The sequence below is a fragment of the Anopheles merus genome, chromosome 3L (genome assembly GCF_017562075.2).
Source record: "Anopheles merus strain MAF chromosome 3L, AmerM5.1, whole genome shotgun sequence".
Classification (NCBI taxonomy): domain Eukaryota; kingdom Metazoa; phylum Arthropoda; class Insecta; order Diptera; family Culicidae; genus Anopheles; species Anopheles merus.
The window spans coordinates 24176593-24190890 of record NC_054085.1 but is presented as its reverse complement, the minus strand read 5'-3'; the positions used below and the strand labels follow the sequence as shown (position 1 = coordinate 24190890).

The following is a 14298-nucleotide window of genomic DNA, read 5'->3' as shown; positions in this document are numbered from 1 at the left end:
AAAGCCTATTTGGGTGTTAGTAGTTACTTCGGTTCTCCGTTGACTATCTCATTTGCTCCGGTTCGCGCGCACTCTCTACACAATGCCTCGCATCAATCTTTCTTTCTGCCTCTTCCCGCGCCGCTTCGTGCGACATTTTGACAATCGAATCAAGTTAAATCGAATTGAATTGAACTGTTTTGCAAGTTTTTGGAAAGACAGTTTCTGTGCAGCGTCGGGCCCGTGTGCTAGCTCTGCCCGGTTGTGTGCGGCAACATGCAAAAGACATGACAATTTGCAAATCCCTATACCACCTATGGTCCCGTTTCGGTAGGGGCCATTCCAATCGGTGGAGGGAAATGCAAAATTGAATTTCAATCACTTCCAGAGCTAAGGCTGGCGAATGGCGTATCTAGGGAAAAGATTTTCTTAACTCAATAATTTTAGATTTTTTACGATTTGTTTTTGGAACACAATCCGTACATTTGTAAACGTATATCGCATAAGACTGTTTGGCTTTTTGGACAACCATAAAAAACTGAAAAATAGTTTAAAATTGATAATACGTTACTTTTGCAAAACGCATTGCATAACTGCAGGCGTTTTATTACCAACTTTAAAATTGTACATCTTTAACCGTCTTCACCATAAACACATAAAATAAACATTGAATTACTTGCATGATCTTGTATAACATTTAAAATGTCTGAATGTCTGCAAACTCGACACATTTAACCTGCCTCAGAAAATACAATTATACCTCAATGAACGTTCAAATCGTATAATAACAATATTCGCAATCTAATATTCTCGCTTAAAAGTAATTAATTTATTCACGATCCAAGTTATGGCAACCCAAGACAGATCAATATGCATCGAACATTCAGTAAATTTCTCCCCCGAGACTCGTTTTCCATTGATTGAATATGGTTACTGCCTAACGAACAGTCGCGCGCCATCTCCCAACTGCAGTCAATCCCAGGCCTGTCCAATGCATTAATCTCAGCTCTGCATCCAACAGCCAGCTGCCTTCCCTTCGAGCTTGTTATCGCAGTTCAAAGCTCTTTGCTGTTAAGTAAACTCAACGATCTTACCAAGTTCAGATCGATTGCATTTATTTCCTGCACCCGCCTGCTAGCGCATAAATACTCCATCCTTTTCAGGCTCACCGGGCAACATCTTTCCAGTTTGAAAACGAAACGATGCAAATTGCATTTCACACGCTTCACTCACTGGTTGTCGCTGACAGATCTCAAATCCGGCAGCTCGTGCATGTTCCCCTGGGAGTATCGCGACTTTGCAGGACATCCGCTGCGCGTTGAATGATTCATTCCCAATCCATCTTTTTTGTCACCGGTTGCTGCTCTGCTGGGGTGACTGCTTGATGGCGCGTGCTTTCGCGCTCGGAAAGCACGATCCTCACTATACTCATTACAAATGAAAATGAGCGCTGATAATAATCGAATGAATTATGACTAGCTGGCTCCATGGCTGTTGGGATAGGGGAAGGGGGTAGAGTGAAAACGGAGCCAGGCAAGGAAACATTTGCGATGGCGCAGCAGCGTCAGGTCAAAGAGTTTTCGTCGAAAGAATGGTGTGTGACCCCTGGTGTGATTATGATGCTGAATTTAGGATCAGAATGTGTGGAACCGTGCTGCTCTGGCACGTCATTATGGCAGCAGATGCCGACAGGTGACAAGCCATCTATTTCCCACCGGGATTGCACGGGGATTGCTGATGCCTAAATGTGGAATTTTATCCAGGAAGTTTGGAGGATGGACGGGGGTGTTGTTCAGATTGGATCAGCGGCTCATTCTCACCCGGGGCTTGACCTTGTTTTGCCGAAAAGGTGAAAGGAAATTAACTTCATTTTCGGATGTCATACACACCGGGTCAAATTGAAGATGACTACCGTGTTGTGAGCTATTCCGAGCGTGGGAAATAGCGTTCGTAATGTGCGAGTGTTAAATTAATTGTTTGCTGTGCTAAAATAGTGGAGTATTTGTTTTAAGTCTAGCCTAAGTACTGTAAATGACATTTTTGATCAGCTCTTTGAAAGTTAATTAAGTTAAGTAAATGACTGATTCCATCTAACAAAAAGCGGCAATGTATCAAACGAACTTACTAAAATATCTTCACGCTGATAAGCTCATTCAAAGAACACAATAATATAACAGAATCAGATGCCATCACTAACAAATAAAGTGACCCTTTGCCCAGTCTGGGATCGACTTTATGTCTCCTTGCTCACCAAATGCTATCACTGAGTTTTGGCTCTTTCTTCGATTGGAATTGAATTACTACAATCGTACCATCGTTTGTGGTATCATCGAAACCGATGGCAGGGCACCGTCTGTCGCTGTGATTGGATTTCATTTCCGATGCAGGAGACGGAATGTCAGCGCGATGCTGGTGGCGGTATTTTTTTTTATGTATCCTTCAAACAAACTCCGATTGGAGTGGAATTTTCGGGTTTACCTCGATAAGGAACTTCCGCGAAAGAATGCTTTTGTGGTGCAGCTCGATTCGATGGAGCTCGTTATGCGTGGCTCGAAGTTAGTTGCTTATCGTTCGGTGACCGCACGGATCGGGTATCATGTTCCATTTTATTGATCTTTAGCTTCTGTTATTTTCATCATCTATGGAGGGGGGTTTGTTTTACTTCTTCACAAAGAATTTCTTCCCGTGTTTTCTTGCTAAACCTTTTTTTTGCGGACACATTGCAAAAGTTTTCCCGCATGAAACTGAAGCTAGATGAAAACACATACATAGAGGGGTTTTAAACATTTGCTCATTGAAGAAAAAATATCCTTCCTGCTCTAGTTCAACTTCTCAACTTATGCAACGACAGAGCGGCTTCATAACCTACGGAGCAAGAAGTTACTTCAGTCCACCTTTGAGCTTTGACCAACCTTGCTGGTTGGTCACTCTCGTCACAAAACCCTGGACGGGCAAAAACAAAGTCAAACGGTACTTCTTAGTGTTCTACAAAGTTTGCCTACTATCCAGCGCTGCACACGGGAAAAAATCTTACCGCATGAGCAGGATTATCCTTCTTGCGGATGGTAACTCAAACATCGAGAAATCACTCGACCGGAACGCTCAAACTTTTTCGATACTACGACCATCGGGATGGTATTCACTCACAAGAGTGAGAAAATTCCCGCAGCACAGATAGACGTATGCACCTTTGTCAGTTGCGCTGTCCGCATCGCGAGAACCCGGACAGTAGCAAGGCACACACAATTTCGACCGTCCGGCAGAAAGTTTTAGCCCTGCGGTCTACACGTTGATCCTATTTTATGTGGTTTTGCCTTTTGTTTGAAGGTTGGCTGCTAAATGGAAGTGGACGGTAGGATTACCTGGGAATGGTGTTGTTTTTTATTGCCAAAAGAGCTACGCGGTATTGAATTGTTGAAATAGAGTAAAGTGAAGAAATAGGCCTAGAGCATGATTTAGGGCGGTTGCAGGACTTGATCCTTCGTCAGATGTAAGGGTAGTGTGTAGCATAGGAAGAATTACGAAAATCAGAAGTTTTTACTGCACCGAAAATTATGCCTACATTTTTTTCAAAACTTGAGATGTTGTGTTGTTGTTTGAATTTTATTTAAACAGCATTTTATTGAGCAACATTGTTAAGATCTACTTGTTTAGATGAGGATACTAATTTAGGGCTTTATCTTCTGAAAAACCCTACGAAAAACGCCATCTATCGGGAAATTATAGACTCACTAACTGTTGGTTGTGTTATTTTCCCTTGATTCATATTCTGTGCGATTTTCAACTACAAATTCAATTCCCCCTACTCTCCTCCCAACAAATTGCTTTCAAATTACTTGCCTATTATGGAATGTTTCTTTTCCGTCCAAAATTGTTCAATTTCTTTCTCGCCCCGTATCGACGGATTATAACTTTTGCGCTTGCCCGAATTACCAGAGTTATTGCAATCTTTCTCTGCTTAACAATCAACTGCATTCCGCAACTATTCACAAAAGCGAAACAACCTGGCAACAGCATCATTTTCGATCGTTGCTTTTACCATTATTACGCGCCTTTTGGGGGTGGAAAGTTTTGCTTTTTGGGGCGGCAAGTGAGTGATTGCTTGCAACTCAAAAAACTTAAACAACCCGAGGTAATATTAGGCGAGCGGAAAGGGACCCGAATTGCAGCCTTGCATTTTCAATTGGTTGCAAATTATGGTTTGTGCAAAGTTTTTTGTGCTGCTCGAAGTTTGTTTTTCGGCGAGATTGGTATCTGCGTTCACTGACGAGTAATGCTATAATGAATAATAATGAGCAATTTTAATTTGCTGCGTAAGATCTCGCTCACTGTTTCCCATCAACTTCACAGTTCGGCTAACCCAGCAGCAACCTTCTGCTGTAGCGCACTCCAACCAACCTGTGCATTCGCTTATATTTAAACCATACACTCTGACCTTCGGCGAATTTGGTTCTAAATTTTCTTTTGTTTTCCTTTGCAGGTATGTGTGCCAGTGCTCGCTCCGCTGGGCAGTAAACTCATTTAGAAGCCCCGCCGTGCCAGTAAAAAGTATGTAAAATATTTATGATCCTTTGCTGTGTTTGATCCGTGTTCCGTGCACAGCCCTTTGCCAGAATTATTAAAACGGAAACAGATGCTCTGCTGTTCAATGGGAGCTGGCCACGCCAACAATAAAGAAGCAAAAAAAAAAACACGAACTAACCCCGAAACAAACAAAGAACCTGCAGCCGTACAGTGGTGCGCAAAGCTTCTCTGAATGTCAGAGAGCTTTAACGCCTCGCCATTATGTTTTCGGTTTCGGAACGGATCGGGTGGGTTGAAAATTTAGCAAACAAGCTACACACACACACACACACACACACACACACACACACACACACATATATATATATATATATATATATATATATTATATATATATATAATATATATATATATATATATATATATATATATATATATATACAAACACGCTGGAAAGCATTTTCCAACAAAAAAAGCTGTGGTGCTTTTGCCATCGGCTGCCCTTACCTGGGCAACCGGTTATGAATAATTTAATCTTAAGCATTTCCTTTACGTCAAATAAAACGTGTAGAGTGTGCAAAGGGGGGAAAAGTAAAAGTGAAAAAAGTAAACTTTTACCTTAACAAAAATGTGGACCCTTTTTTCGGGGCAAACAGCACAGCACCATGCGGAAAAGGTAATGGGTTGACTTGCTGCCCCGTATCCTACCAAACCCAGTATCCTTTTTTTCTAGTCTAATTTATGAGCATTACCGGTAAAGGGTAAAGAGGCAAAAATTAAATGAATTTGTTGTAGCGCCAGCAAGCCATCAAACAGAGCTTTAAGAAGCGTACCTTTCGGCACCGATACTTTTGCGATCCTTTGGCAAACTGCGGTGAATTATGTATGGTTGGCAGCGCCACCAGGACCCAAACGCTCGGGGAATTATTTTAATGGGAAACATCTCATTTAAAACATTCCGCTGCTGCTGGTTCTGTTGGATGAAATAATCATGCACAATTCGTTACATTCAATTTCTGCCTGATTAATTGAATAGTTCATGAGAGAAGGCAATGAAACGAACTCCCGCCCTTGACCTTTCAGGGATTGGACGTCTAGTATGTAGGATGTTGTGTTTGCTACTCAAAATGAGTCCTAAGTTATAGTTATTAGAGCTGACTCAGTAATTAACAAATAATAAACAGTACAATTGCAAAAAGACTCCGACAAAAACACAAAATGGCTGAAAATACCTTTCGGGCACGCACATACCTATCGCACTCACCAAAACCCTCAGATTGATCGATGTAATGAATGGCAACTCGAAACCATACGATTTATTGCACCTTATCATCTGCAGTGGAATCGTTGCTAAATCCCTCCCTTTGCATACCTTTAGGCGCCAGCATTACTGTTCATGGAAAATCATCTTCTTCCCGCCGATGATTTATCAATTAACGCCGTTGCGAGCGAAGTCTTTGCAATGCCCCTGTTACGCATTTCGTGCGGCATTTCAATCACCGCCATAGCCTTGCGGTGATCGAAACCGTTCGCCTGGTGCGCTGCGTGCCAAGCCATCGGGGCTCGTGTGCACAGACGGAGCTGCCGCTTATGTTTGTACAACATTTGCACAGCATCATAATCCATCGTTTGCGCATCGGTGCCGATATGCAGATCTGCGGGATCACTGCCGTTTTCGGCGAACTCGTGCTATGTTTGCTCTCTCCCGGTAACCTCCCCGGGATATGATGGTGGCTGTTCCCCTGTTCCCTGCGTTTTGTGTGCACTGGCGTCCCAAAACCGGGCATGCCAAACTTTACACGTGTGTGCTTAATTTCGGTACCGTGCACTGTTTAGAAAGAGAGAGAGAGAGTGTATGTGTATGTGTAACTCTGTGCGTCTGTGTATCTGTGGGTATGTTTTCCGATTTTCGACACGCCAGGTACATCTCACACAGGTAGAAACACACGCATGTGCAATCCCCGTTTTTGACAGCGCGATGCGGATTGTAAACTAATTCAATTTCCCCCCAACCAGTTGCTGAGGTTTTCCGTGCCCGCTAATAGGCAAATACCGCCGCGTGCGGCACCACACGGCACCGCGGAACGTTGAGACGCAATCAATTTTATTGCGACCCAGCCAGCCTCCTCGCCGCTTGTGTTTGACTTTCCGGCAGGTTTACGGTTGCGGTGGGAAATTTCGCACGAACATTTGATGCGCAAGTACACAACTGGGTTTGCGGGATTCAGTAAACGTTTAATCAATTGAAAAGAAGAAGCAAGTGAAATTATTTCAAAAGGCTTTTTTGTCCCCCGTGTTTGTTGTGGTTTTTTGAGAATAAAGTCCATTCTTTTAAAACCATTTCGTTAATTTGAAACACACAACAGTGAATTCATTTCCATAGTAACGTTACTTGATTGCTCGTTTGGAAAAAAGAAGCTACGCATGAATGTATGTAATGGGAAGTTATGGTAATATTATTCCATCCAAGGACACTACTGCTTCAGGACATAGCCATTATGTCTTTTACCCCGACCGCTTTTTTATGTGCAGAATAATTCTCGTACAGTTTCCGCACAGCCCAATGTGTGCTGTTGAAACTGTCACCATTCACAGAATGGAGCTATTTTATGCGATTATTACATACTTACTGAGAGCATATGCTGTGCAGAGGACCCTTTTTGCCATCGTTTCGTGGCGATTTTTGTAGTGTTGGGTTTTATGAATCTTTCGTTGAGATTCATTCATATGAATCTTCAAGGATGCGTGATACGAATCTCGAATCGAATCTCTAAAGATTCGTGATTCTCTATAGATTTAAAATTCATGTATCCATCATGATTCATGAATCTTCCAAGTTTCATATATCCATTAAGATTCATGAATCTCCAAGGATCCATGAATCTTTACAGTCGTATGATTTTAAAAATATTCTCCTTTAAATAAATCTCCTCATAGACTCAGTGGTTAACTAGTACTGACTTAAAAACATGCCCATAGTGGGTTCAAGCCTTGCATGGACCGTCTCATTACATATCAAAACAAACTATCCGGCTGTGTTGTACATGCCAAGAGCCTGTGAAATGGCTTGCGCGTAAAGTAGGAAGTCGTCGGAGATGGATGTTTTCGGATAAGCACAATTAAACACTGATACTTCACAAATAGGCTGACATGACCACCTAGGTTGTTACGCCAAGGAGAAGAATGATAAGAGGCTCAAACTTTAAGAATCTTTGGAGATGTATGAATCTCTACATACTCTTTCGAGATCCATAAACTTTTCAAGATTCGTAAATCTTTCGGGATTAATTGATCTTTCAGATTAATAAGTCTTTCAAGATTCACAGACTCTTTCTAACAAAGATTCAGACTCATTGAATCATTTCAAAGATTCATTCACCTTCATGAATCTGAATTAGATTTACCCAACTCTTGGTTTACGGAAACCATTCGGGGCGCGGGTGCGGGTGTACCGTCTGACGACCCAGTTCTATCAATATCGTGTTCCGGGGCGGCCGAGATTTACTCGATGGGAAATTAATGAGCGAAAACGATATACCTTCCTCCGGCGAGCCAAAGCCTCGCCTCGCCTCCACAATAATCCTCCCCTTGGGATGCGATAGAATGATGACTCTAATGATGGCGCGGTGTCGATGGCGATGTTTATGAGGATGCCAGGAAGTACCATACCGGCTCGAAAAGGAACCCGACCGCACGATTAGTCGATGAAGCATAATGATGAATTACTGGCGACCGCCCAGACCGTGGCCCGTCGGTTACTCGTCTTCTTTCGCGCTCGCTGCCTCTCTATCACTCCGTTCTAAGTGATTTGTGAATCAATAAATCTGTTATCAATAAGTAAGCCGGGAAGAAGGAAATGCTTCACACAATTCCGATACGGTCTCTTCCCGCAGGAGCAGATGATGGGTCGTCGTCAAAGGCGGGCCAGCCGCGAAAGCTTCTCTACGGTCTATTATCTTCCTGAAAAGCCCACCCCCCAAAGGTCCCAAAAACGGAATCGAGTCAATTGCTTCATTTGTAAACATGATTGAAACCGTTCCGGAGTGGTTTTGCTTTTGTCGATCCGCGCCGGCCGCTGTGTGGTGTGGTGTAAAATCGGCTAGAGAGTTGGCCCCTGCCTGGATGCTTTCTTGCAGCTCGTCGGCTGTTGTTATGATTGTGGCAAAGGCAAAGAAGAGGATGAGTTAACGAGTGGCTGATAAATATTTATTCCCTCCTGCGCTCCTCGAGCGCGCGGCAGCGCATCGGAAACGGAAGTCCGTCGTTGGCCCATTAGCGTTTTGGCGTTGAAGGGGCGGCTGCCACCTCGCTGCCCGCTAAATGGCCCGCGCTTGCAAGTGGAGGATTTGTTATGCAAATTTTCGCATTGATTGAATTTTGTGGTAGGTTAGCAGGACAGGGACAGTAGGTACGGGCGCTACTTCCGCGGTTTTTCCATGTTAGGAGTGTGGAGCGCGCTCAGTTTCACCGCCCGCTAGTTACGCTTTAAGTGTGTCAAAATATTTGCTGAGTAGTTTATTTTGCTTCGCGACGACGTTTATTAATTTTCTTTGTTGATCAAGAGAAAAGCGTCAGCTGACGCTTGAGCCGTATCTGGTGCGAGCCGTTCCTACCAACTTCTTTCGCTTTGAAGCAAATTCTTGTGATGGATTGGACAATTCCCTCTGCGCGCTATGCCGAGATATAAATTGGGACGACGGACACTCACAATAAAACGATCACTCTTGCCCTGATTTGCTTTCTATATATCACTAAAAATCCATCAGATACGCTCGATTAGATTGCACCCCAGCCCCATGGGGAGGCCCCACGGTAAGCTGACACAGAAAGTATGTATTCTCTACCACCCGTGCCAAATCTAAGCAAGAGCCAAAATCGCTCAATCGTAACGAAAAAAAAATAATAAAGATAATAGGCCCGAGCCGCTGCCGGATTGACCGGCAAACAGATAAATAGCGCGCTAGCAAACAGTCGCGCGCGCAAACATAATGAAACATTCATCTCCGTTCCTTCGGCTGCGGGGACGGGGCGGTATAAGAAAATCGAGGAAATGGATGGCTTTTGTGTGCCCAGCACAGGAGCAGCTCCAGCGTAAGCGTGGAGATATAGGTGAAGGATTAAGCTGGGGGAGTCAAATTTATGATGATCTTGTGTGTCTCCAATCGATTGAGCAGAAATTTGTTTACCTAAGAGTAATGGATCCTAAAGTATATAAATGTCAACTATATAAGCAACTCTGGTTCACATTTTCCCAAATTGTTCTTCAGCAGAAAGATTTATAGAATAAAATGCTTAGTTAAGTGCATTGTGCCATGTGAATTGCATACTTTTAGGCGTATTGACCTTTTTATATAGAAATTAGAAAAAATAATAACTAACACTTTTAAGATCGTCAATTATGATGACATCATATCACTCATTCTCATTAAAATTTGATAAATCACTGTTGGAATGATTTTTATCCATCTATACTACACCAATCATGCTGAATTATTTCTTTTCCGATAACCTTTCATCGCATATTTCACTCATTGCGAGCTATAAGTGGTTTTCAAATGTGCCTTGCTGAAATATTTCACTCCTTGCGGAGCTTTAGTTCTGGTTTCCGAGTGAGTTCTTTGTTGAAACTCTCTTCATCGCATAGAGAGCAATCCATAGAGCGGTGTTTGATAAGCATTTTCTGCACCCAACCCCACCAAAGGTCAATAAGAATGATGAGTGTTTAATGAAATGATTGCATTTGGTTCGCACGCGATAATGCATTTATCGACTTTGCCAATCTGTTCCAGCCATTTCTTGCTGGGAACAGGAAGCGCAAAGGCTTGGCCAATGTCTAACGCAACCAAAGGATAGAAATAAAAAGTGATTTTTCAATCCTCAGTTCAAGAAGATTTTCTTTCCCGTCGTTCCCGTTGCTTTCTCCTTTTTTTTTTGTTTTTGTCGGATCCTATCACTTCACCACATTTCTTTTTTGCTCTCCGCCCCGAATCCGCCCCAGACAATCGCTCTTTGTTTTCCGACACTCATATCCATTTGGGGGTTGCCAAAAAAAAAAAAAAATCGGAGTTGGAAAAAATATGTTCCCACCTCCTCGTGAGCGCTTTTCAACAGTTTTCGGTTCGTTAGCTGGAGTTGGAGCATGTCCAGCAGAGGGCGCCCGCCTTGGCGAAGGCAAGCGCTAGAAAGTCTATAATTCACCACTTACCAGTGTGCTGGCACTATCTGCCAGTATATTTTTTACCGTTTACACCATCCCTACTTGCACTCCTAATGCTCTTCAGATTTGCTACCGAACTACTATTTTTTTTTGTTCGTGCACTGTTTGGCTTCTTACATTTGTTTGCTTTCCCTGGGCAAATGGATAAGACGACCGACTAACGGGGCACGCACTCCCTCTCTCTCTATCTACGCTCACTGCACCGCTCGGTGAAATAATTGTACGGATTGGTTCGCTTCACTTTTGGCAACGCTCCACGCCTTTGGCTGGGAGGTTGTCTGTTCTGGCCTCGCGCTGGAACACAACGCATTACGACGTAAATCTTGCGGAAACCGACCACCACGAAAACCCCATTTCCGATCAGCAGCTCGCTGCTGCTCTCCTGCGTACTGACCCCGATAATGCGCTCGCTCAAGGGGGGGGGGGGGAGGACAAACGCCGCGCAACGGAAAAACTCTACGCCGGAAAACAATATTTATTGCGCGAGTGCATTTCGGCAGGTTTTACGGTGTGATTCTTCAGTTTGTGTGTGCGTGTGCGTGTGTGTGTAGTTGCCAAAGAAAGAATGGCCACTTTCTTGGCACTGAAACGAGGCGCTTTCACCTCGCTGGGAGTGGCCCGGTTCTTCCTGTTGAATGATTTACAGCAGCGTGCGTTCAATTCTAAATGGCTTCACGCAGCATAAATTTGCAAACAAGCTTGAGAATATTATTTTCATTCTTAGTTTTAGTTTGAATGTTATTTAAAAATCCTTTGTTATATTTTGTTGTAGACTCACGCAGGCGAATTTGTGCACACAATCTTCTAAATTGTATTTAAAAAAACCTTCGTTCCAAGATCCAAAGCTTAGTATGTTCGTGATAAACGTTATTTCCAAAACATTGCTTCACCCAGAGACTGCTACCGCGTGGTCCAATATTAACAACATGTGTGCCTCGATGTGCCTCGAATCCTGTAGATAAACTAAAACCCCCCTTTCCCATGTCTCGCCTGTTTGTCCAGCGCCCTCTTTAGAATGTAAGAAAACACTCTTAGCCGGGGCAAAATAAATAAGTTTCCCGGCACCACTAGCCTGCGGCGTTAATCCTTTTATCCTATCAGCCATTCCCGGCACGACTCCCGGCCGTCAATAGCCCTGCCGACCCCGCTGATCAGCAGAATAAACATAATCAAACAAGTAGGCGAAGCCGAAGAAGCCAGGGGGGTGTACTACTCATCCTGCACGGCGGTGCCAAGTGCCATTTTGCTCGTTCGCTCGCTTCTACTGTAGTGTCCTGTGTGGCCTTGGACCTTGGAGGGTCGAGAATAGCGTCGCCATAAGGTGCAAAAAGGTTCATTCCACTGTGCTGCGGGTATTTTTCTTTTTTGCTTTCCTCACACTGCCCGAGGTGTGTGTGCCGTGATGATGAGAAATCCATTTCCTAAAGCTTTTTTATTGTTGTTGCTGCTGAGTGTCGTTGTATGCCTCACGCCTCCCAAAAGGAACGAGTAAGCAAAAACGGGGAAAAAAGACACGGTAAAAATCGATAGCACTGTGGTTGTGTGTGTGTGCACTTTCCGGCCCGGTACAGTGTCCCAAGTGCTAGCTGCATTTCCGAACGATCCCCGAGCCGGCCCGCAGGTCGATCGTGGGGTGTGGCTTTAATTTACCCTTTCCTGCTGTGGTGCCACCGGAAAAAAAAAACATCATCGTCAGCTTAATTACCCCTATGTATGCAGACACGGACACAGGAGAGGACACAGGACCACCCACCCCATCTCCTGCCCACACGGAGGTCTGCGCCTAATGCAGTGTGTGTTTTTCCCGCTTTCTGTTTGATTCTATGTCTCGACCGTGTGCCAGTCGACCAGTGGCAAAAGAGTCGCCCAGCGCGAATGTGTTTCATTTTCACTTTCAACCATGTGGACGGACCGAGAGGTTGGCAGGTTTTGCGCCCCTCGGGGCATTTCCCGGTGTGGCCGTAATGAACTGCTGGGACTAGCGTTTGAGGATTTGCGGAGCGCAGACAGTGACAGTACGAACCGTTGTTAAACCCTTAAATACGAGCCCGCATGGCTAAATGGCCCGGAGGTGAGTTTGGGCAAGTGAATCGATTCAGAAGAAGGGATTACGTTTTCTCCGAGTTAGTGAGTTGGGCGTTCTTCTTTAAAGTCTGTAGCATCTACCTGCTCTGGGGTTGAGTAAATACAGCTTACATTTAAAGACTCAAACTGTCCTGATCGCTTGCAATTGAACGAGATGGATCATTTCTAAACGATTAAAACGTAATGATTGCGCTTGTATATCCCGATGAGAGTTATGATGGGTTAAAGGGTTCACCAAACCTTTGCGAAAAAGTCCCTCCGTGGACATTTACAAAAGACATCTACGTTTCGGGTTGTTTTTAGAATGCTCTACCGGTTCCGAAATAAAATTCCTTACTGTCTCAAAAATCAGATTAAACGTACAGCAACATTCCTACACCGCTCCAGTTTGAATTCATAATCCTCAACAAGTCCCCAGCGAATTCCTACCAGATTAGAGCGCATTTTCCTTACCCAGAATAACGATATCCTTCGTTTGGTGAACTCTCCACTACTAGGGACAGGGGGGAGAAAAGGGCTAGAAGATCCTAGGAATCTCGGGTCTAAAATGCGTATCCTCACCAGTAAATGACCGAAAATTGAAGTTGTTAGTCGAACGTGATTCAAATTGACAGTTCCGAACACCGAACAGGCTTGGCTTGGGCTTGGGTACTACATCCGTCTGTCCGCTGTACCGTTGTACATCCCTCCGTGCGACACACCACTCTCGGCCCGACCCGACCATGTTGTGTACCGTTCGACCGCACAACCACAGCCATGACATGAGTGTTCCGCTCTAGTTTTGCTCCATTTTGAGTGCCACAGAGCGGGCACGGCTGCATTGCGGGCGGTGGCCCGGTGGGGGAGCCGTTTTAACGCTTGAAATATATTTGATTTACGGTGAAAGCTCTGAACAGCACTCGACCACCACACGGTGGCGTGAGTGTGTGAGTGTGCTCGAAACCTTACATGGATATCACGTACGGCATCGAACATTGGTCAGTCAACCGATTAGAAGGCTTACCTTTTGCCCCCCAGAACTCCATTGTGGAGGCCCTCCAGTGTTGCTCAAAAGTTGTTCCGGCGTCACAGAGGTCCTCCGTTACACAGAAATAAGTGTACATGTGTATATGTATACCCAGGTGACTTTAGCATTTCGCCAGGATCATTGTTAGTGGTTTTCTGTTCTCACACAAGCACACACACACACACACACACACACACACTCAAACTCAAGAAGACCTCTTTTCCCACCGGGACACCGAGGGTTGGGCAGGAGATGCCAATTTTACGCCCAGCACTGTAAACCCTGTTCTTCTCGAAAACGTCTCTCGAAACCCAAGCCTGCTCGGAGTGAGGCACGACGATGGACGGTGATTATCGTACAATAATTCATTGTTGGTTCTGGCTCGGGAAAAGAACCTGCATGGAAATAATTTCTGAACCGTGTGGCAAAAGTTGGTCCTTTCCATGACGGAGAAGCTACAAGCACACACACCCAGACTCATTTGCCC

General features: G+C 44.4%; 1 protein-coding gene across 19 annotated transcripts in view; it reads left to right on the top strand.

Moving 5' to 3' along the window:
• The window catches only part of LOC121598671, a 441765-nt gene that overhangs the window by 412633 nt on the left and 14834 nt on the right, over nucleotides 1-14298 (top strand). The window contains exon 1 of one of the 19 annotated variants that reach the window (XM_041925862.1): nucleotides 4595-4790. The exons of the other annotated variants lie outside the window; for them this stretch is intronic. Coding sequence (XP_041781796.1) covers nucleotides 4736-4790 — 55 coding nt within the window. The 5' untranslated portion in view covers nucleotides 4595-4735. Of the gene's footprint in view, nucleotides 1-4594; nucleotides 4791-14298 lie in introns of those variants that run through there. 19 annotated transcript variants of the gene reach the window in all.